The following is a 24,151-nucleotide window of genomic DNA, read 5'->3' as shown; positions in this document are numbered from 1 at the left end:
GTTGCAGGGTAATTTTTTATATTGTCGCTGTTTGGAAATGTTTAATATTTCATGATGTGGTGGATTTGAAATGATACATCAATGGCTTCATTGGTGCTTTTGAGATTGATTAATACTTATATAAGACGTGGTCCAGAATTGCTTCTGCCAGGTTTCATTGCAGGACGCTTGCATATTGATAGATGAAATGTAGTCTAGGCAATTCAAATTATGCATCTCTCTGCTCTTTGAGAGATGTTGTAACAGTAAAACTAAAATACTGCTGTCTTGAAGACTTTCTTTGCAGGTCAGTTTGTATCCTTTGATGGCTCAGTTAGGAAAAGTCTGTCTTGTCTTCTCTGTGTATGTGGACAGGATAGATGAGACTCAGAAAAGTGGTGCAGTCTGAATGTGTGGCTACTGTGCTGCTCTTTTTGTCCAGGGGAAGACAATTGGTTATGAAGCGAGCTTTGCTTTCATAGTGCTCACTTTTTATTTTCTTTAGTGAGGTATAGTTGACATACAGTGTTAATAAGTTAGATTCAGGTATACAAATACTCTTTAAAATACTCTCGTTTCTATTGCTGTGGTAGCACACCAAAGGGATGTTTGGCGTTTATACAGTCTGCTTAGTAGGCCAAGGGAGAATAATTATAGGCAGTTCTTTGTTTTATTTTTAATAAAAGCAGTTCTTAAAGTGTTCAGACGTTGGGGTTTTTTTTCCACTTAGTCAACCATGACAAATAACTTTCACTTTTGTTTCGTTGACCATTGTATTCCTAGAGCCTGTATTGTCCTGAGGCAGTATAGATACTTGACAAACATTTGTTGAATGGATTAAATATTGCATATTTAAGGTTCATAGTCATTTTGTTAGTGGTTTGCCCATTCAGAATATTACAGCCCTTAAATTTTAAAGAGCACCGCAAATGTAGTGTAGCCTCATTATGCTTGCGCATAACAGACATCTGTGAAGGAATATGATAGCTACTGTGTTCATACTAAATGATGCCTTCTAATCTTTCTTTCACTGTGACACTGGGTAGCTGACATTCGTTTACTTTTGTTATTGAGGGTTCTAGTTGACCAAGTGCAGTTCTGTTCATTCTTTGTTGAGGTAATAGTACTGAAAGCTTGCTAATGATTATTTCTCTTGATAAAGTCTTTTTGAGTTTATATCTGGAAGTTGTCATTACGCATGTCAATTTTCAGTTTGTTCAGTACTTATAAAAAATACAACTATTTAGATATTTGGATTGTGGATAGGAACAAGCTTATTGTGGTCAATCTTTAAAAATGGGTTTATACTTAACGCTGTTGATTACTTTTAATGCTAAAATCTTGTAGGGACTCAGAAAATTTGAATATACATTTTTGGAGGTATTTTTTAGAAGAGCTCAGATTTACTTTTTTATCCTAGGGATTTTATACCTTTTTTACCCTAAGGATCTTATACCTTAGAGTGTATACTACACTCTAGTACTTGTTTTTTTTTTTTTTTTTCTTAGTTTATATACCAGGTTTAAGGTTGGTAAAGTAGATGTCAAATGCTGCTCAGTGTTCTTGATCATGATTTGTGTTCTTAGAAATTAATGTTATCCATTGAATTTTAACATGTATTTTTTGGGTAGGCTGATATGATGTTATTATACATGAATATTGTAAACTGTTAGTGGTTTAATATTGCCTACACAAATAATAGTGCATGCATTCTAAAAAGATAATTGTATTTCATAGATGAACTTCAACACAGGTGATTTAATGTATTCTTGTTAGTATTTCAAATAGTTTTAAAAGGTACTAAGTACAGGGTTGCATGGGTAGCTTAGTTGGTTAAGCTTAACCACCGGTTAGGCGTCTGCCTTAGGCTCAGGTCATGATCTTAGCGTCCTGGGATGGAGCCCTGCTCAGCGGGGTGTCTGCTTTTCCTTCTCCCTCCCACTGCTTGTTCTCTCCCTCTCTCTCGCTCTCAAATAAATAAAATCTTTAAAAAAAAAAGGGAAAAAAAAGATACCAAATACAATGATTATTGAAGAATCAGTAAGGGCAGATAGTTTTACCCTTTATTGTCATAGTATTTTGTTTGTTTCTGAAGTTCATGTCTCATTTTGAGATAAGCAGTGGTATTCTGACGTAAATACCACTGAACTTTTACTTTCAGTTTTTAAAATAATGATTAAACTATTTAAACCGCTCTGTAACTGATACTATTTACTTGAAGACTTTTTCTAAAGCTTTTTTCATATAAACAAAATTATACATAGGATGACTTGATAAAGTTAATTCTCCATTCTCAACTGTCTCAAGAAAGTAACCCAACAGCCTGTTATCAGCAATAAATGTACAAAGTAATTCTAGTTGGTTGTCTAGTATGTTTTATTTGCATAGCATAGTTTCATGATTATGTTAGACTTTACCTACCTGAAAATTAAGACACATTTACATGACTGAATTTAGTGCACTGATTTTCTCACTCTCTTCTTGCAGCATTTTCAGTTAGCTTTGGTTGACTGCAATCCCTGCACTTTGTCCAATGCTGAAAGTAAGTATTTTTAAGTAATAGTTTTCTGCATGTATTCAGATCACCTCAGGGCAAATAATAGTAGTGGTGATGATGATAATGGTGATAGTGATAAAGTCCTGTGTAACTTTTCTTCTAGAATTGTTGGATCTAACTGTATTGGTTGCCATGGCTACTTGTACAAATGGAACATGTGAGACCAGTTATTCTGAACAGCCTGTGTCTAAAATAGATATGCCAGTGAACTGTGTTGTTGAATTAAAATTGTCCGCACTAATGAACAAGATTGATTATTTGTGCATTAATTACATTGTAGATGCCTTGGGGGATTAAAAACAGGTATTGCCAGTCTTCTACGAAAAATGAGTATACAAAGATTCTTAAGTGATAGCTCACTGATTCCTGCTGTGTGGTATTAAAATTATCGATAATTATGAATACATTCTTTGATTTTTTTTAATTCTACTTTTGCATATCATATGTAAAATTTGAAGTGACATTTTTCAATTAATTAAAAAAGAATGTGTATGAGAAACGTGTTCTGCTACAGTGGCTTTTTCCAGGCACTTATTTTCTGCTTCTGTGTATGTTTCTTTCCAAAAGCAGAGTGGTTTGATTATGATGTGTTTATCAGTAAGGATGTGTTGGCATATTTAGTTTAAAGTAGCCGATAAAAGTTTTAAGGATAGTCATTGGGTTCAAGCTGGATTTCTTTAAAACTTTCTTTCTTGAAAAATATGTGTTTGTTGAATCATTCTTAGTGAAAATCTCAGGTCAAAGGATTCTGAGTTTTAGAAAGTATTTCGCTCTAAGTGATTCGTATTCTAACCCTAGAGAATGGCGTTAGTGAAAAGTAGTGTCAGTGTTAAAAATGCCTGAGAAAATGATGGAATACATGAAAAGGCTGTAGAAATTAGGATGTAACTTGATACTACATGAATTATGACATGGTATGGATGAAATCATCATCTAAACCAGACCAATTATCTCATGCTTCTGCTAGAGGCAATTTCCTGAGAAAACATAAAAGATTTTTATTTTCTTTAAAAGAAACTGATCAGTGTATGATATTTTAGTTTCTTAAGATGAGGTTAGATTAGACAAAATTTAACTCACTGATATACTTATTGAAATGTTAATTTATACTTTTTCCTTAATTATACAGGAATAAGAAAACAGCTCCTTTCATTTGATTGATTATATCTAGTAACTTAAACTCTCACAACTGACTAATATGTCAGTTTGAATGATAACTTCTGAGGGATGTTTCATAAATGTCAAACTAAATATTTTGGTAAATCCTCATTTTATTCTGCCCTGTTGAAGTTAAATTTCAGTTGTAGGTCATTGCTCTTGCTTGAGAGGAAAACACCTACATCTGTAAAATGAGCACCATTGGGCAGAAAACTTCTTGCTGAACGTGAAGAGGATGATTTGAACCATAATGAATACATCTTCAAGTTTACTGTTTCTCTGTCTCTGTTGGTTGTTGAGAAAGGAAATAGGAGGGAGGGTGACCAACATCCTGTTTTGCCCAGGACTGAGGAATTTGCCTGGACTTGGAACTTTGTGCTATAAGGCTGGTTACTGTGTTGGGAGGGAACACGCTTTATTTAGAGGCATTAGGCCATTATAGTTCAGTTGATGTGGGTAGTTTAGTCTGTGTGATTACATGATAACCACGGTAATGGATGGTGTCTCAGAGAGCACTAACATGTAGACTACCTACTTTGAGCCAGACATTATTACTATTTAAGTACCAGGCTCTTACTGTCTTTGCAAAAAGCTTATTTCTCTTTGAATTTTTAACGTCATCACCTATTTGTGTATGCCACAGACCTTGACTATTCTTTGAAATCTTACATATTACTTTGTGATATACTACAAAGATCAGAAGATTATAGGAAGGAAAGTAAGCTTTTAAAAAACGTTTATATGAGGTATTTCTATCTTACGGCACAATTCTTTTATGCAATTAAAAAGTAAGTAGATAAGCTTATTGCTTCTAGAGCTTGTTAAGAGGGGTTAATTACAGTTGATGTTTTAAAAAGTAGAATCATGGCAATGTGAGACTTCATTATTGGTGGCTGCTTGGGATAAAATTGTTTCCTGTAGATTTAATTAATTTTTTTAATTCCAAAAGTAGTGTATAGTTCCTGAATAAAGTTTTATTTTAGGACTTTTTATAGCAATATTTGTTAAAAATTTCCACTTCTAATTGAGACTTAGCCAAGTGGAGCCTTTTCTTAGTTGTATGGTTATGTTCCACTTGAAGAGGACTTCTAAGAATTTAAATATGTGGTGGTTTTCACACTACAAAAGATGATACTGGATTTAGTAATTCATTGCATAGGAAAGCCCTAGACGGCGGGCCTAGGGACTGAGCTTGGAGGAAGTTTGGGGTCGTGGTAGGGTGCTAGCTAGTTGCTGTTCTTTTCTTCCTTTTCACCTTTATTAGAGAAGTAAGATCGGGGGAAATGAGCATAGATTTTCCATCTCTTTCTCATTCTCTTAACCTGTAACCCAGTCTCCCTCCATTGACACAGTGAGGTAAGATTCGGAACTGGAATCTCAAGGGAGAGCTGTGTTGGAAAAGGGGAAAATAAGAAAAGCCCTCAACAGATGTAGGAATAGGGGATATTTATATATGTAGAACTTTTATTATTATTTTTATGAGTTTTTCACAGAAAGCTGATTTTCATCTTCTAAAGATATTTTTATTTTGCCTCATCTCTGATTAGTTAACGTGTGATGTGTATTTAACGATTATTTATGGAAAGATGTAGTTTTACTTTTGATGTAAAAATGTTTGATTTTAAAATTCACCATATATTTCGTTTGTTTTGTTCTTTATGGTTATTTAGTTTAGTTCTTCCCAGATGCTAGTCAGGGAACAGGTATAAGAATTTCTTGCAGAACTGATTAAAAAGGCAACTTTCCAGGCCATGCCCCAGGCTCACTGAATCATAATCTCCGGAATCTCTATTTTTAACAAGCCTCTCAGGTGAATCTTACAGTTAGAGGATTTAGTGAGAGAGTTAGCTTATGGTGCATTCCACAGTGAATACTTGACGGTAGTCCTGTGAACCTTCTTTTTAAAGATCCACATAAACATTTTTGCATGTAAATTTGAAAGGCTCCCAGACTCCTTGAAATCCAGCTGTGAAATCCAGGTAGATAGAACATTAAAAAAAGAGAGTTGTCATTGAAGAGTGAAAATTACAGTATTGAAGTAGCTAGAATCCAATTTTGATTCCTGGTTCATTGTTCCTTTTGTTGAATCATTCATACTTTGGTGATGCGGTATCAAGAAGAGCTGCAAACAGAAGCTGAAATATGTTCTTTCTTGGTTTTCAAGACTTATTTGTTAATCTTGGGACTGTTTACTATTCTTGCCTTCTGAGTGGTTTTTGACTTTTTTTTAAAAAAATAATTCTGAAGAACTGATAAATGCAACAACTCATTTCTTCTGTGTGTTATTACCAGCATCATCTTGCTTTATGAATATTATGAAATGTGGTATAAGGAATTAGAGGCTTTCTTTGATTTTTATATGGTTTTTATCAAATATCGACTTTACTGTATTTTACTTACTTGGAACTCAGTTTTTAAATACCATGTTTTGAAATGCATAGATTATAGGAGTTTTCTCTGTTTGCTTCATCTTGGCAGTTGTGAACTTTGTAAGGAGTATACTCACTTACTATAGATTTTAATGTTAATTTTAATAATTACACTGACAAAATTTGATAGTGGCCAACAATGAATACATGTGGCACATGTGGCGTCTTATGTTCATGTTCTTTAGTGTGTTTGCTTGGATATTCTGCTTTACTAAAATTAAAGTTATGTCTCATTATTAAATCTCTGTAGTATAGATTGTGCTTACGTTTGACATTTTGTATTCTTACTTAATTTACCCCAAACACTATTATATTGGTATTGATTTTAATTTTCCATCATCTTTGCAGTTCAATTTCACATTGCCCACTTATATGAAACCCAGGTAAGTGTTTTAACTTACCTTACTTAAACAAAAGTGATCACCCATATCATTGTAAGCGAAGTCAGGCATACATGTAATTTGGTGGGATTCTGGGCATTATCTCCTTCATGTATTTTATACTCATTAAATGTGATCAGGATTTTGCATAGTGAAGCAGTACTTGCTGTATATGAGGAAGTTTCATTTGATATGTTATGCCTCTAAACTTGAGCTGTCTGCAACCTTAAATGACTGTATTTAAGATCTCTCACTCTTGATGTGGAATGTGTAGTTTTCTTTGCAAAATGTTCATAGATAGTTGTTATAATGCATTGTTTTTAATTTTACTTTTTCTTAAGATTGAAATATCCCTTCCATGTGTCACCATTTAAAAGGCATATTAGAGTTACCTCTTAATCTTCAATCTTTTTATAGTTGCTGTACTGAAGAAAACCTTTTCAGTTTAATTTTTTAGAACATTTTGTTTTGTGTATGGAAGATTTTGCTAGGTTGTGTGATCAAAGGTATAATATAGACATATTCTTGGCAGTGGGATGAGAAATCAATTATAAGTTGGTATGAGAGTAAATATTAAATAATCGGAGTTTACTGAAAACATAAATTTTATAACCACTTTTTTGGGGAAAATACTGTTACATTTGTACATCTATTTTGTAAGGTCTGTTTAGTTTCAAGGCTATCATGGGGTCTTGAAAAAATTAGCGTCGGATTCTTGGACGCTTCCATCTGCTGTGGTGTCCTCCCCTGCCAAAACACATACAATGCGTGTGTGCCCACCGAATAAGAATTTATGCACACTCGGGTTCGGATACCCTACTAATCTAGGGATTTTATCCACCTTGAGAAGATGCATGTGAGAATTACATCACCTTGTGGATCAGAGTCTTTACCTGCCAGTGCTAATCCTAGCCTCCTGCCAACTGCTGTTTTTTGCCAAATCAGCAAAGGCCCCAGAGTGAAAGCAGCTATAGAAAGCAGCTCCCTCTCCAAAGTAGTTCTTTTCTTAGAGTCTTCGCTCCTTCTGTTCTCATTACCTCAGAGCTGTCTTCTCCCTTCAAAACGAGAAATTGTGATTTTTTTTCCCCTATAATTTTCTAGTTCTTAGTGAGATCACTGGTCTGTTACCAGCTGAAGCAGTTGTTTTCTCACATTTATTTATTTAGTTAGTTAGTTTTTGAGAGTGGGGACAGAGAGGAGAGGGAAGGGGCCAAGGGGGAGAGAGAGAATCTGAAGCAGGCTCCAGGCCTAGCATGAAGACGGACGTGGGGCTCGATCTCACAACCCTGAGATCATGACCTGAGCCAAAAACCACGAGTTGGATGCTTAACTGACTGAGCCACCCAGGTGCCCCATTTTCATCTTTGTTTTAATTTTTTTAGTTTTTAAAATTTTTTTGAAGATTTTATTTATTTATTCATGAGAGACAGAGAGAGAGAGGCAGAGGGAGCCTGATGTGGGACTCTATCCCAGGACCCTGGGATTATGACCTGAGCCGAAGGCAGATGCATAACCGACTTAGCCACCCAGGCGCCCTCTCACCTTTAGTTCTAGTGAGAGTTTTTGCTTGTGGTAGAATTCTGTTTTTTTGTCTTATTTGATCACTTTGAAATTTACATTCCATTGTCTTCTAGCTTTCATTGTTTCTGATGAGAAATTGTCTGTTGGTGTTAATCTTTTAATCTTGTGAAGGTACTGTGGGGACAGGGCCCTCCTTCCATTGATTCTTTCATTTGATAAATTTTAGTTCCGGTTAAGATTAAAAAAAAAACAAGAAGAACAAAATTTATGGGAAGCGGAGTATATAATTATTAGATGACAAAAGCTGACACTATAAGCAGATGAAAAGATTGAAAAACCTCTATTCCAGTACTTAAAACAAGGGTTTTCATTTTCAGGTATAAATGTAAGAAAAGCAAAAATGCCTCCCTCCCTCCCTCCCTCCTTAGCTATAGAGAGTTACTTTTTATAGTTCAGCTGATTTATATGAGTATTTATTTATGAATATGGAATTTTAAAATGTAAATTTAAGTAGTCATATATGGTTAGTGGCTAGTGCTAGGTAACCAAATAGTTCAGTAAAAGTTTCTTTATATAGAAAGTCTTCCTGCTAATAAATGTAGAAATAATTTAGTATCACTTTACAAACCCTGGGGGCCCTGTCCCCACATTACCTTCACAGGATTAAACAAATAAGACCATAATTAAGACAGAAGTAAGGGAATACTTTTTTAACAGGAGTGTTTAAGGAAGGCCTCTCTGAGCAAGAGCTGTTTGGGCTGTTGAGTCCTGAATGGAGAGAAGGAGCCAGTGATAAAAATCAGTTGGGGCTGATGGAGTGCGTGTGTATTGCTGGGTCATTTTAATAAAGAGGTGTTACCAACTACAGTGGCTTTGTGGTACTGAGTTTATGTTTGAAAGACAAAAAGGAGTCCTATTATAGAAGTAGGAGGTGTTTTTTTGCTTCTTTAAAATTTTTTTGGTTAAATTTAACCATAAATCTGGGTTGGGGTTATTTTTTCAGCTTTATTGAAGTGTAATTGACAAATAAAATAATAAGATAAACTGCACAGTGTGATGACTTTATATAATATATATAGTGAAAGGATTTCTCCCATCAAGTTAATTTTTAACACACCCATCACCATATGTGTGTATATGTGTATGTGTGTGTGTATATATATATATATAAATGTGTGTGTGTGCGCGTATGTGTGTGTGTATCCCCCAAGATCCTACATATACATGATAACCAAACAGGTGTTGTCTTTCTGTGTCTGGCTTATTTCACTTAGCATAACGCCTTCCACGTTCATCCATGTTGTTGCAAATGACAGGATATCCTTTTTTTTTAAGGCTGAAATGATATCCATTATATTTATATACCACATTTTTTTGATCCATCTTTGTTTTTGAAGATTTTATTTATTTGAGAGAGAGAGCACAAGCGGGGGGAAGGGGAGATGGAGAAGCAGACTCCTCACTGAGCAGGGAGCCTGATGTGGGGTCCAGTCCTAGGACCTCAAGATCATGAACTGACCCAAAGGCAGACACTTAACCAACTGAGCCACCCAGGCGCCCCTTTCTTGATCCATCTTTTCACAGGTACTTAAACGTTGTTTCCATACCTTGGCTATTGCCAGTAAGGCTGCATTGAACATGGGAATACAGATACCTCTTTGAGATGTATTTTTTGAGATATGTTTCGAGATATGGTTTTGTTTCCTTTGAAAATACACCCACAAGTGGGATTCCTGAATGATATGGTACTTTTATTTAGGTTTGGATAATTTTAATGGAATGCCATTTCCCACACACCTGTTCTTACTAGATTTAAAAATTAGATTCTCAGGTTTTTATGTATATTATCATACCATCTCTAAATAAAGTTAATTTTGTTCCTCCGTGTAATGTCCTATGTCCAAGTAAATATATTAAGAATTATTCTTGGAAAGTTATATCAGTTATTTTTTAAATTTTTATTTAAATTCCAGTTAGTCAGCATACAGTGTAATATTAGTTTCAGCGTATAATATAGTGATTCAACACTTCCCATTCATCACCCAGTGCCCATCACAACAAGTGCACTCCTTAATCCCCATCATCTGTTTAACCCATTCTCCCACCCACCTCCCTTCTGGTAACCATCAGTTTGTTTTCTAAATTCTGTTTCTTGGTTTGCCTCTTTTTTTTTTTTTTTTTTTTTTTTACCCTTTGCTCTTTTGTTTCTTAAATTCCACATGTGAGTGAAATCATCTGGCATTTGTCTTTTTCTGACTCACTTATTTCGCTTAGCATAATACTGTCTAGCTCCATCCACATCATTGCAAATGGCAAGATTTCATTCTCTTTTATGGCTGAATAATATTCCATAGTATATATATACTGCATCTTCTTCATTCATTAGTTGATGCACACTTGGGCTGTTTCCATAATTTGGCTATTATAGATAATGTTGCTTTAAACATAGGGGTGCATGTATCCCATTGAATTAGTAGTATTCTTTGGGTAAATACCCAGTAGCGCAATTACCAGTTCTATTTTTAACTATTTGAGGAACCTCCATACTGTTTTCCACAGTGTCTGCACCAGTTTTCATTTCCACCACCAGTGCAAGAGCGTTCCCATTTAACCACATCCTCACCAATACCTGTTGTTTCTTGTGTTACTGATTTTAGCCATTCTGACAGGTTTGAGGTGATACTGTAGTTTTGATTTGCATTTCCTTGATGATGAGTGATGTTGAGCATCTTTTCATGTGTCTGTTGGCTACTTGCATGTCTTCATTGGAAAAATGTCTATTCATGTCTTCTGTCCATTTTTTTAATGGGATTATTTGTGTTTGGGGTGGCTATTGTGTAAGGTCTTTGTATAGTTTGCATACTAACCCTTTGTCCGGATACGTCCTTTGCACGTATCTTCTCCCATTCCATAGGTTGCCTTTTAGTTTTGATGATTGTTTCCTTTGCTGTGCAGAGCTTTTTATTTCGATACAGTCCCAGTAGTTCATTGTTGCTTTTCCTTCCCTTGCCTCAGCAGACATACCTAAAAAAAAAGTTGCAGTGGCTGATGTCAAAGAAGTTACTGCCTGTGCTTTCTTCAAGGACTTTCATGGTTTCAGATCTCACTTTTAGGTCTTTAATCCACTTTGAGTTTATTTTTGTGTATGGTGAAAGAGAATGGTCCCGGTTTATTCTTTTGCATGTTGTTCAGTTTTCCCAATACCATTTGTTGAAGAGACAGTCTTTTTCCCATTGGCTATTCTTTCCTGCTTTGTTGAAGATTAATTGACCATATAACTGTAGGTTCATTTCTGGGTTTTGTATTCTGTTCTATTGATCTGTGTCTCTGTTTTTCTGCCAGAACCGTAGTGTTTTGATTACTGCAGCTTTGTAATACAGCTTGAAGTCTGTAATTGTGATGCCTCCAGCTTTTCTTTTTCAAGGTTGCTTTGGTTATTCACGGTCTTTTGTGGTTCCATGCAAATTTCAGGATTGTTTGTTCTAGCTCTGTGAAAAATGCTTTTGGCATTTTGATAGGGATTGCTTTAATTCTGTGGATTGCTTTGGGTAGTACAGGCATTTTAACAATTTTTGTTCTTCCAATACATGAGCATGGAATGTCTTTCCATTTCTTTGTGTCATCAGATTTCTTTCATTAGTGTTTTATAGTTTTCAGAGTATGGGTCTTACACCTCTTTGGTTAGGTTTATACCTAGGTATCTTGTTGTTTTTGGTGCAATCATAAATGGGATTGACTCCTTAATTTCTCTTTTCTGCTGCTTTGTTGTTGGTGTATAGCAGTACTATAGATTTCTGTACATTGATTTTGTATCCTGCAACTTTACTGAATTTGTTTATCAATTCTAGCAGTATTTTGGTGGATTCTTTTGGGTTTTCTATATATTATATCAGGTTATCTGCAAATAGTGAAACTTTGACTTCTTCCTTGCTGATTGGATACCTTTTACTTATTTTTGTTGTCTGGTTCCTGTGACTAAGACTTCCAGTACTGTGTTGAATAAAAGTGGTGAGAGTGGACATTCCTGTCTTATTCCTGATTGTAGAAGTAAAGCTGTCTGTTTTTACCCATCTGGGATGATGTTAAATGTGGGTTTTTTCATATATGGCCTTTATTATGTTGACATATTCCCTCTAAACCTGCTTTTTTTGAGGATTTTTATCATGAATGGATGTTGTAAATGCTTTTTCTGTGATTTTGAGGTGATCCTGTGGTTCTTAGGTTTTCTCTTGTTAATTGGTGTATCACGTTGATTGATTTGCAAATATTGAACCACCCTGGCAACCTAGGAATAAATCCCACTTGATCTTGGTGAATGATTGTTTTCAATGTGTTGTTGGATTTGGTTTGCTAGTATTTTGTTGAGGATTTTTGCATCTATATTCATCAGAGATATTGGCCTGTATTTCTCTTTTTTGTGTGTGTCTTTATCTGGTCTTGGTATCTGGGTAATGCTGGCCTCATAGGATGAATGTGGAAGTTTTCCTTCCTTTTCTGTTTTTTTGGAATTGTTTGAGGAGAATAGATATTATTAACTCTTCAGATGTTTGCTAGAATTCACCTGTGAAGCCATCTGATTTTGGACTTTTGTTTGTTGAGAGTTTTTTGATTACTGATTCTGTTTCTTTGTTGATTATCAGTCTGTTCAGATTTTCTATTTCTTCCTGTTTTAGTTTTGGTAATTTATATGTTTCCAGGAATTTATCCATTTCTCATAGGTTGTCCAGTTTGTTGGCATGTAGTTTTTCATAACAATCTGAAAATTGTATTTCTGTGGTGTTTGTTATTTTTCTTATCTCATTTGTGATTTTATTTGGGTCCTTTCTCTTTTTGATAAGTCTGGCTAGAGGTGTATCAGTTTTATTAATTTATTCCAAGAACCAGCTCCTTGTCTCATTGATCTCTATTGTTTTTTTCATTTCTATATCACTTATTTCTGTTCTATTCTTTATTATTTCCTTCCATCTGCTGGCTTTAGGCTTCATTTATTGTTTCTTGGTCTTTCTTTCTTTCTTTCTTCCTTTTTTTTTTTTTTTTGTAGCTCCTTTAGGTGTAAGGTTAGGTTGTTTATTTGAGACTTTCCTTGCTTCTTGAAGTAGGCCTGCATTTGCTGTATACTTCCCTCTTAGAATGCACTTTTGCTGCCTCCCAAAGGTTTTGGACCTTTGTGTTTTATTTTCACTTGTTTTCATATTTCTTTTTATTTCTTTGATTTCCTGTTTTGACCCATTCATTATTTAGTATCATGTTATTTAACCTCCGTATATTGGTAGGCTTTGCAGATATTTTCCTGTGGTTGACTTCTAGTTTCATAGCACTGTGGTCAGAAAAGGGGCATGGTATGATTTTGATCTTCTTGAATTTGTTGAGTCCTGTTTTGTGGCCTAATGTGTAATCTGTTCTGGAAAATGTCCCATGTGCACTTGAAAAGAATGTATACTGCTGTTTTAATATGGGAGGTTTGGAATATATCTGTTCAGTCCATCTTGTCCATCGTTTCCTTGTTGATTTTCTGTTCAGATGATCTGTTCATTGATGTAAGTGTGGCATTAAAGTCCCCTACTACTATTGTATTATTATGGATTAGTTCCTTTCTGTTCGTTACTGTGTTCAGTATTTGGGTGCTCCCATGTTGGGTGCATAAATATTTACAGTTGTATCTTCTTTTTGGATTGTCCCCTTTATTATTATAAAGTGTCTGTCTTTGCCTCTTGTTACAGTCTTTGTTTTAAAGTCTGGTTCGTTCGATGTAGGTATTGCTACTCAGGCTTTCTTTTGACAACCATTTGCATGATGTTTTTCCATCCCCTCACTTTCAATCTGCCTGTGTCTTTAGGTCTAAAACAAGTTTCTTGTAGACAGCATGTAGACAGATCTTTTTTTTTTTTTAAATCCATTCTGTTACCCCTTATCTTTTGATTGGACCGTTTATTCTGTTTTCATTCAGAGTAATTGTTGATATGTATTTATTGCCATTTTATTACTTGTGTTGTGGTTTCTGGAGATTTTCTCTGATCCTTACCGTTCTTTCACGGTTTGCTGGTTTTCTTTAGTGACTTATTTGGATTTCTTTCTCTTTATTCTTTGCATATCTGTTATTGTTCTTTGATATGTAGTTACCGCTAGGTTTTTATATAATATCATCCACTTATAGTAGTGTATGTTAAGTTGATGGTTGTTTGAGTTCGAACCGGTTCTTTACTCCTATCCTCCCCCGTGTTTTAGGTATATGTTGTTATTTTACATCCTTTTGTGTGTTCATTCCTTGACTGATGTTTTTAATAGAAATATTCATTTTTACTACTTTTGTGTTTCCTACCTTCATACTGTCACTTTTGGTTTTTCTTTTCCACTCACAGAGTCCGCATTTAGTATTTTTTGCAGGGCTGGCTTAGTGGTCACAACTTTAGTTTTTGTCTGTGAAACTCTTTGTCTCTCCTTCTATTCTGAATCCAGCCTTGCTGGATAGAATATTCTTGGCTGCACATTTTTCCCACTCAGTGCTTTGAGTATATCCTGCCAATCATTTCTGCAGAGTTTTCTGCTGAAAAGTGAGCTAACAGCATTATGTATTTTCTGTTATAAGTAACTGTCTTCTTTTGTCTTGCTGCTTTTAAATTTTCTTCCTTATTACTACACTTTACCATTTTAATTATAATATTTTTTGGTGTGGGTCTGCTTTTGTTGATTTTGATGGGACTTCTCCTGGATCTGCATATCTGTTTCCTTCCCCAGATTAGGGAAGTTTTCAGCTATTATTTCTTCAAATAAGTTTTCTGCCCTCTTTTCTCTCTCTTCTTCTGGGACGCCTGTAATACAAATGTTACTGTATTTGATGGAGTCACTGAGTTCCCTAAGTCTATTCTTGTTTTGTATAAGTTTTCTTTCTCTCTTTTGTTCAGCTTCATTGCTTTCCTTTACTTTGTCTTCTGAGACATCAGTTCATTCCTTTGCTTCTTGCAGCCTGCTGTTGGTTGCATCAAGCATGTTTCTAATCTCACTTATTGTGCTCTTCATCTCTGATTATTTTGTAACTCTTTTATTTCTGTGGTAAGGGTCTCACTGATGTCTTCCATTCTTTTCTCAAGTTGAGTGAGTATCTTTATGATCATAGATTTAAGTTCTCCATCAGTTCTGTTACTTATATCTGTTTTGCCTAGATTTCTGGCCATGTCCTTATCTTGTTCTTTCATTTGGGATAAATTCCTGTCTTTTCATTTTGTTTAAGTCTGTGCCTTCTTTTCTGTATTAGAAAAGCCAGTTATGTCTCCTGCTCCTGAAAGTAATGGCCTTATGAAGAAGAGGTCACGTAGTGTCCAGAGGCTGGCACTTCAGGGAGTGTCTGTTGTGTGTACAGCATGCACTCTGCTATTGTGTTCTGGCTGCTCTGTCCTTCAGGCCAGTCATCTGCAGAGGTTCTCTTTGCCTATCCTGGGCAGATTTGGTCCCTGGCCTGAATGTGGCAGGTTTTAACTAGTTGTGCTCTGGTCTGCTTATGAAATGAGACCTGTCGTCACCTCCACTGGAACTGAGGCCCTGTAGAACTTTCTAGACAGGGCACAGAGTGTGGGCAGGGATTTGTGCTGGTCTTCTGGGGAAGGGGCCCATGGCACTGGGACTGAGGTAAGCGTGACTGAGAAGGGGCAGTTCCACCAGAGTGTGGGGGTGGGTGGGGCTTAGTGTAAGTAATTTAGGCAGCCAGTGTCTGAGTTGCACTGGTTCCTGTAAGTGGCTGGGTTCTTATGCTGAGTGGTGGGGGAGTGAGATGGTGTCAGCCAGCAGCTTTGTTTCCAGAGCGGTCTCTCCGTGGATGCTGGCTCTCACGGGCATACTCTGAGTAGAGCAGATCTCCCCACTGTGTGCCCCAGGCACTCTTCAGATATGTTGTTTCCATGCTGTATGTCTCTGGGTTGTTTGCCTGCCTTTTCTCCAAGAGCAACCCTGATACCTCTGGACTCTCCCGGAACCTAGCCCAGTCCACTGATACTTTGAACTTCGGGTTTAAGCCCATCTGGTTGCAAGATCTCATGAAATTCAGCTCCTCTCATTTTCCAAGCCAGTGGCAATGGGTAAATGTTTTCCTTGTGCATTCCTGTGTGCCCCTCTCACTCTTGCGCTTCTTCCTGACCACAGCTCTCCCCGTTCTGCAGCAGCCAGTATCTGTTTCTCCCCTAAACTGCATCTTCACACTTTCTGCCTTCTTCAGTGTTACTTCCTCTGTACCTTTAGTTGTGGTGTCCTGCCAGTCTTCAGATTGATACCTGGGGCATTTAGGATAATTTGATAGTTATCTATTTGTGTTCATGGCAGGAGGTGGTCCAAGGGTCCTCCTACTTTGTGGCCATCTTTGGGGGAAGTCCTCTCTCTGTTATTTAATTTACCTCCTCCATTTTATTAGCTGAGACTCTAGGACCACTTTATAATAATAATAATAATAATAATAATAATAATAATAATAATAATAATAATAATTGGCCTTTCCTTGAATTTAATGAAATAACTTGAACAGTTTGCCATCTAAATTCTTAACTAGCCTTTAAAGATGAAAGATACAGAGTTTTCCCTTTTAATTTCGTTATTAAAGCATTACTTATTTTTTTAATAGATAACCCAAAATGAAAGTGCTTGAAAGAATACACAGTGAAGTATCCTCCTCATTCCTTTTCTGTAACAACCTATTCCTCTCCTCAACCTATTCCCCTCCCCATACCTCCCCTCCCCATTTTCCAGAGAAATCCATGTATGTATAAGCAAATCCGTTTATGTATTTGCATGTATATTTGTTTTTCTTTATTTTATTGAAACATTAGCCAGTTACGTGTATTCTCACTTGACCTTGCTTAAATTGTTTCTTTAAGTTAGTACTATATATTGGAAATCATTCCATATCAGTACATGTAGAGCTGTATTATATCCCTTTGCACAAATGTACTGTAACTAATTTAACTATTTTTCCCTTGAGGGATAGTTAAAATAATGTTGTCATGAATAACACTGTTTATAAGAATCGTTAGTTTCAATTTTAACCTCCTCTTCTAACTATCCAGCATTAGTTTATTACCAAAACACCGTAGGTTGGTTTCACTTATGTGTATTATAGATATCCAGAAATTCTGAAGAGAAATTCCAGTTGATATTTAAAGATGCAGTAAGTACGCCATGAATATGTAAGGTTTATTTCATGAATTCAGGGATGATTGAATACAAGGAAATCTGTTACCAAAACAAAAGTCAGTGTAACAGTATTGTGGGGAAGGAAGAAAGATTTTTTTAAAGAAATTAGTAATGTGAAAAGGAAAGCAAAACAGTAGACCTAATTAATAGGTCAAAACCTTAGTTCTCTGAAAAAATTAACAAAATAGATAATCTACTGGTAACTTGATCAAGGGAATAAAAGAGAAAGCACATAGACAAAATAAGGTAACCATGAAAACAGAAGAAATTAGAACTATAATATAAGACTACTAAGCAGACCTCTATGCCAGTGAATTAAAAAATTTAATGAAATGGACTACTTCCCAGTGAAATACAGATTAGCAGAATTGACCTCATTAGATAGAAAGTTATAGAAAGTCAATTTCTGTAAAAGAAATAGGGAAAACTAAGTAATGCCCTATAGAAAGCACCATGGCCAGATGGTTTTACAGGGGAATTCTACCAAGCCTTTAAAGACCTGATACTTCTAATACTTTATAGATTGTTTCAGAGCATTGGAAATGAAAAACTTCTCCCTCCCTCCTTCCTTCCCTCCCTCCCTCTTTTCCTTCCTTCCTTCCTTTCTTTATAAAAGGGGGAAGTTTTTAGCAGCTTTTAATCTGACTTGAGAGACGTTTGTGTTTGGTAATAGTCAAAGTCCTTTCTGCACTTAATGACACTATAACATATTTTTAAAATATAATGGAAACAAAATTGCTGATTCTAAAAATTAATTACAGACCACAGTGCTTTTGTATCTTCTTTTTTTAAATTGTAAAATATATGTGACATAAATTTTACCATTTTAGCCATTTTTAAGTGTACCGTGTCATTAAGTACATTCACGTTGTGCACCCGTCACTACCATTCACCTCCAGAACTTTTTCATCATTCCGGACTGAATCTCTGTACCCATTCAACAATAAGTTCTCATTCCTCCCTTACCCAGCCCCTGGCAATCACTATTCCACTTTCTGTCTCTGTGAGTTTAACTACCTCATGTAAGTGGAATCATACAGTATTTGTCTTTTTGTGCCTGGTGTATTTCATTTAGCATGTCTTTTAAGGTTTGTACGTGTTGTAGCATGTATGAGAATGTAACTATTCTTTAAAGCTTAATAGTATTTCATTGTTGTATGTGCACACTACATTTTGTTTATTCCTTCACCTATTGGTGGACACTTGCGTGGCTTCCACCTTTTGGCTATTGATAATGCAGCTATGAACATGAGTGTGCAAATAACTGAATCCCTGCTTTTAATTATTTTTGATATGTAACTAGAAATGAAATTACTGGATCTTTATGATAATTCTGTGTTTAATTTTTTGAGGGACCATAATACTGTTTTTCCCCATTTCCCCATTTGAAGCAAGTATACCTGATAAAAAATAATACAAAAAGGAAGTAATATACAGACCAATATCAATAATGAATATTGGTGTAAAAGTACTAAGTAGAAATATAGCAAACAAAAATCATTACCTCATTGAGCAAATAATATACCAAGTGGTATTCATTCCAGGAATGCAAGATTGAATATTAGGAAATTCATTAGTATCAGGCATCATGATAATAGAACTAAAGGTAAAATGAGATTGTTATCACCCTAGATATTGAAGAGAAACCTTTGACAAATTCAGTGCCTGTTCCTAATAAAAAAACTCTGTCCAAGTTGGACATAGGAATTGAGGGTTACTTTTTTATCGTGGTAAGATTCATATACATTAGTCCCCAAATTAGTATCTTACTTAGGGGAAACACTAGAGACTTTTTCACAAAAATTAGGAGCAAAGCAAAGATTCCCACTCTATTACTCCTCATCATTGTACTATAGGTATTAGCCAGTGCAATCAGACAAGAAAAATCAATTAGAAGCACAAATTAACATACAGAAATTAATAATCTTCAGCAACAATAATCAGAGAGCATAAGGTTATAAAATATTCCCATTTGAGTATCAGTAATTACTTGACAGTAAACTTAAAAGAGATACTGTGACTCAGCAATATAAAGATACTGATTTTCCCTAAGTTACTTTATAAATGGTGCATAAACATCAGTAAAAACTACTAACAAATGTTTTAAGGACTTAGGTAAGTTGGTAAGATGCTTGAATAACTAGGATAGCAATGGGGGGAAATTGTACAGGTTATGCTAACTCTACTAAATAGATAAACAGTAAAGCCTATGTAATTCAAAGTGCGGTCTGGCATGTGAATAGACAGACCAATGGAATATCATAGAAAGAACAGGGATAGATACAGGTACATAGAGAAATCAAGTGTTTGATAAAGGGAATATCTTAAATTCCTGGGGCTAAGGTAGATTATTCATACATGGTTGTAGGACAACTGGGTAGCCATTTGGAAAAGGATGAAATTAGACCCATGACTCAAGCTATTCAAAAGAATAAACTAGAAATGAATTAGAGTGAAATGTAAAAAATACTGTACAAGTACTAGAAGCAAACATGAACTCCTCTTAACCTTGATTTAGGAAAAGGCTTTTTAACTATGGTCATTCTTTTCATTGCCTCTGAATTTTGAGCTAGTAAGTTTGAGCAATATAAAAATAATCTCTGCATGACAGAAAAAAATAGCATAAATTCAGAGGACACCTATGAAACTTGGAGAGAATCTTTGCAGCATATGCCATGGACAAAGGGCTAATACTCCTAATATAACACTTAAAATTTGAGGGACAAAGGAATGAAAAGTCAATGGAAAAATGGGGAAAGTGACATGAATAGACATTTCACAGAAGATATATAACAAGGCCCTTAAACATATGGAAAAGTGGTCAGATTCGCTCAGAAATGCAAATTAAAGCAACACTGAAATATAATTCTCACATATCAGATTGGCAAAAGTTCTAAGTGGCTATGGGGAAATAGGCACTCTCATATATTGTGATAATACAAACTGGTACAACCCATGTGGAGCAGAATTTGGCAGTAATCTAACAAAGCTATATATGTACTTACCCTTTGACTCAACAGCCCTACATCTAGAAATCTACCTTGAAAATATACTTCCAAAACTGTGAAAACATATAGGCACAAGGATATTGATTGGAGCATTGTTTGTAATTACAAAATATTGGAGACAAGTGCCCATTTGTAGGAGAATGGTCGTATAAACTATGGTACATTCAGGTAGTGGAGTTGCATATAGCAAAGTGTGAGGAAGAACTGTGTGGATCACCATGTGGATTGATTTCCAGAATGTACCGCTAAGTGGAAAAAAATGGAGTGTAGAAGAGTATAATATACGAACCTTTGTGAGAGAAAGTACACATGTGCAAAGTAAACATGTGCGATTTGTGCAGAAGTAATACTGAATGGATAAACCAGAAACAGATGAGATTGGTTACCTACCAGGGGTTGTTCTGAATGGGGTAACAGAGATGAGAAAGAAGTGGAATTTCTTGAGTATATACTTTATATAGCTCTAACTCTTAGAACCTGGTAATGTTTCTCATACCCCAAAATTAGTTGAATAATTGAGACCAGCAAGGACGTGAGTTAGCCCAAAATAGAATGCAGACAGTAATGAATGAACCTAACTAATGAATAATGTAAGTATAGTGAAGGGGGTGGATATGAAAAGAACCAACCTAAGTGACTTTAGAGAATAATATTTTGACTGTAGTCTAAAGCTGGAGACAAGAGCTGTAAACAAATCCCGCATTACAGTTACTTTCTCACAGTGGTATGGATTAGGAATTCTGTAACTACATTATGTGAATATTAGGAATAAGTAAATGTATTGTGGATAATGAAAGCCAGGTTTTCGACTGTCAGAACTTAAAAATAAGGAAAGGCAAGGCAAGACTGAACTCATGTTGGATTGTAATTGGAGGTATCAGTATGAACATATGGTTATTTATGGGTATGGGAGTTGGATAGAAATACAGGCGTGTGTGTGTGTGTGTGTGTACATAAATATGTTTTCTAGCTCTGTTTGCTGGGAGGGACTGGAGGCAATTACCCATCCCTGCAATAGTGAATACATTAGCACCCAGATCTTTGTTTCTAAATACTATTTTTAAATATAAAAGGAACGAGGGATTTGGGGGGAGAAGTGGGTGATTCCAGGACTTAGGCAAGGAAATTACAAGATGAGCTTCAGAACATTTTTTTAGTGCCACGAAGTAATGAAGTACTCAAAAAATGATGAGGGTGTGTGGAAAGAACATAGAAGTCAATTTGAGGGGATGGGGTTTGTAATGAACAAATCTGACACAGGCTTAGAAACCAATTATAATAACGAAATATAAGATACAGAATAAAATGTTTTAGCTCATACTGAAATGAATAATTCTATATAGATAATTCTATATAAATTCTCTAAATATAAATGAATTTATAATTGTATATTTGTATTTGAATTTATATTCATTTATAAATGAATTGTAATAATACAAATTGTGAATTTAAATGGCAAATGGGAAAAAGAGGACACTTTTTTTTTTTTTTTACGTAGAATTTCACTAATGAATTAATGAGGAATGATGAGTATCTCCCCACAAGATGGTACCTAACTAATTTCCAAGGGGCATTCTTCAAAGTAACTAGCCAGTACTTTTTATAAGTGTCGAGGTACTAAAAGTAAAAAACTGAGGATCTGTCCCAGATTGGAGGAGAATAAGGAGACATGGTACCTGAACATAGTATGGGATCTTGGATTATATCCTCGACCAGAAAGAAGACATTAGTTGGACAATTGGTGAAATTGGAATAAATTATGTGGATTAATAGTATTTTATCAGTGTTAATTCTGTCAGTCATTTCATGTATTTTGAAGCTCTTTTGTTATATTATTGTTATGTCCTGATGTTCTTTATCATTATGAAATATTCTTTTTTATCTCTGGTAATAATCTTTGCCTTGAAGCCTACTTAATCTGATCTGAGTCTGGTCACTTCAGCTTTCTAGTGCTTAGTTGTTTGCGTGGTATCTTTTTCATCCTTTAATTTCAACCTTCGTATGTGTTAATATGTAAAGTGCATCTCTTACAGTATGTTTTTGGCTCTTTCTAAATCTTTTCTGGACATGTCTTTTTTGTTTGGAATGTCTAGTCCATTATATTTAATTTAGCTGTCATTCTTGTTGTATCCTTTATATTTTGTTGTTTTTCTCTGGCTGTTTTCAAAGTTCTCTTTCCATTTGGTTTTTAAGAATTTGAGGGGTGCCTGGGTGGCTCAGTTGTTAAGTGTCTGCCTTCGGCTCAGGGCGTGATCCCAGCGTTCTGTATCAAGCCCGGCATTGGGCTCCCTGCTCTGCTGGGAGCCTGCTTCTTCCTCTCCCACTCCCCCTGCTTGTGTTCCCTCTTTCACTGGCTGTCTCTCTGTCAAATAAATAAAATCTTAAAAAAAAAAAAAAAAAAAAAAAAAGAATTTGACTGTGAAGTGCCCAGGGATTATTTTTTCTTTATATTTATACTACTTGTGGTTTTCTTAGTCTTTTGATTATGGGATTTGATATCTTTCATCAGTTCGGGAAAGCTCTCAGCCATTATATTATATTTTTTCCTGCCCCATTCTTTCTCCCTTCTTCTTGGACTCCAATTACGTGTTTGGTAGACTGTTATTGCCTCATTTATCTTTGGATGGCTTTTATTTTTAAGTCTCCAATCTGCTATTCAATCTACCCAGTGATTTTTAAATTTCAGATATTTCTCAGTTTTAGAATTTTTTTGTTTCTTTTCATGCTTTTAATTTCTTGTCCATTCACTCATTATGATTATATTTTTCTTACTGTCTGTGAATTGTTAAAATGGCTGCCTTAAAATTATTTACAAATTTCGTCATCTAATTTCATGGTTGATTTTCATTAATTCCCTTTTCTTTTGAATGTGGATAAAATCTTCTGATTCTTTATAAATCTGGTAATTTTATCCTGGCTGTCAGGAATAATACATTGTGAAGTGACTTTTATGTTTTTCCAAAGGTCGATGTTTTATTTTATATTAGCCAGTAAATTTTGCTCAAGGCACACTCTAAATGTGGTCACCCCTGTAGCTGACAGTGGCTGAAATCTCTCTAGTTCTTTTAGCCTACTGGACATCTGCCGTGTTCATGCATAGTTCAGCATTCAACAAGAAATTTAGGCAGAGTTTAATTGCAGAATTTGGTGTTCTCTTTCTTTCACTCTCTCCTCCCTAGGATTTCTCCCCTCACTTCCAGCTTTTTTTTTTTAAAGATTTTATTTATTTATTTGACAGAGAGAGAGACAGCCAGCGAGAGAGGGAACACAAGCAGAGGGAGTGGGAGAGCAGACTCATAGCGGAGGAGCCTGATGTGGGGCTCGATCCCATAACGCCGGGATCACGCCCTGAGCCAAAGGCAGACGCTTAACCGCTGTGCCACCCAGGCGCCCCCCTCACTTCCAGCTCTTATGATAGCTTCAGAGTGTGTCCTCTGATTGTTCAACCTAGTGAGATTGCTCATTTCTTTTTGAGTTCTAGCCAACCAGGCACCAATTGAGGCCTGCTCTCAGGTGAAAATCCTAGTAAAAGGGGGTTACTCATCCAGTGCCATTCCCTTTTCTTAAGGGTTAATGTCTCTGGTCTTACCCTGATTTTGGTTTCTCTCTAGGCTTTCTGATAGTTTACTTATATTTTATCCAGAACTGAAAACTGCCTGTGGAACAGCTACTCCAACATTACCAGAGGCAAAACTTTTTACTAAACACACCTGTAGAGATAAACTCATGTTGCTTTTTATATGCCATATGTAATTGCCGTTTCTTGTTCTAGTATAAGCATCCATCATATTTTATGTTTTCACTCCCTAGTGACATAGACCTAGGTTGACCCCAGTTCCTGATACTATAAACAGTACCATTTAGAACATTATCTGTGGAAAGGTTTCTTTGGCATCTGTGTCCCAAAAGTGAGCTTGCTGGATTGTAGGGCATTTGCATACCTAA

The 24,151-nt window shown here is 35.6% G+C and overlaps 1 protein-coding gene across 7 annotated transcripts in view; it reads left to right on the top strand.

Moving 5' to 3' along the window:
• KDM6A (lysine demethylase 6A) overlaps positions 1–24,151 on the top strand; it is a 201,829-nt gene that overhangs the window by 114,469 nt on the left and 63,209 nt on the right. For all 7 annotated transcript variants that reach the window (XM_045812868.2, XM_087860317.1, XM_087860316.1 and 4 more), the window contains exons 7-8: positions 2,467–2,521; positions 6,472–6,506. In XM_045812868.2, the coding sequence (XP_045668824.2) occupies positions 2,467–2,521; positions 6,472–6,506 (90 nt within the window). The remainder of the gene's footprint in view (positions 1–2,466; positions 2,522–6,471; positions 6,507–24,151) is intronic.

The sequence above is a fragment of the Ursus americanus genome, chromosome X (assembly GCF_024610735.1).
Source record: "Ursus americanus isolate L20-20 chromosome X, mUrsAme1.1.p, whole genome shotgun sequence".
NCBI lineage: Eukaryota > Metazoa > Chordata > Mammalia > Carnivora > Ursidae > Ursus > Ursus americanus.
The sequence above is the reverse complement of the archived record's forward strand: the minus strand, read 5'-3'. Positions and strand labels throughout refer to the sequence as shown.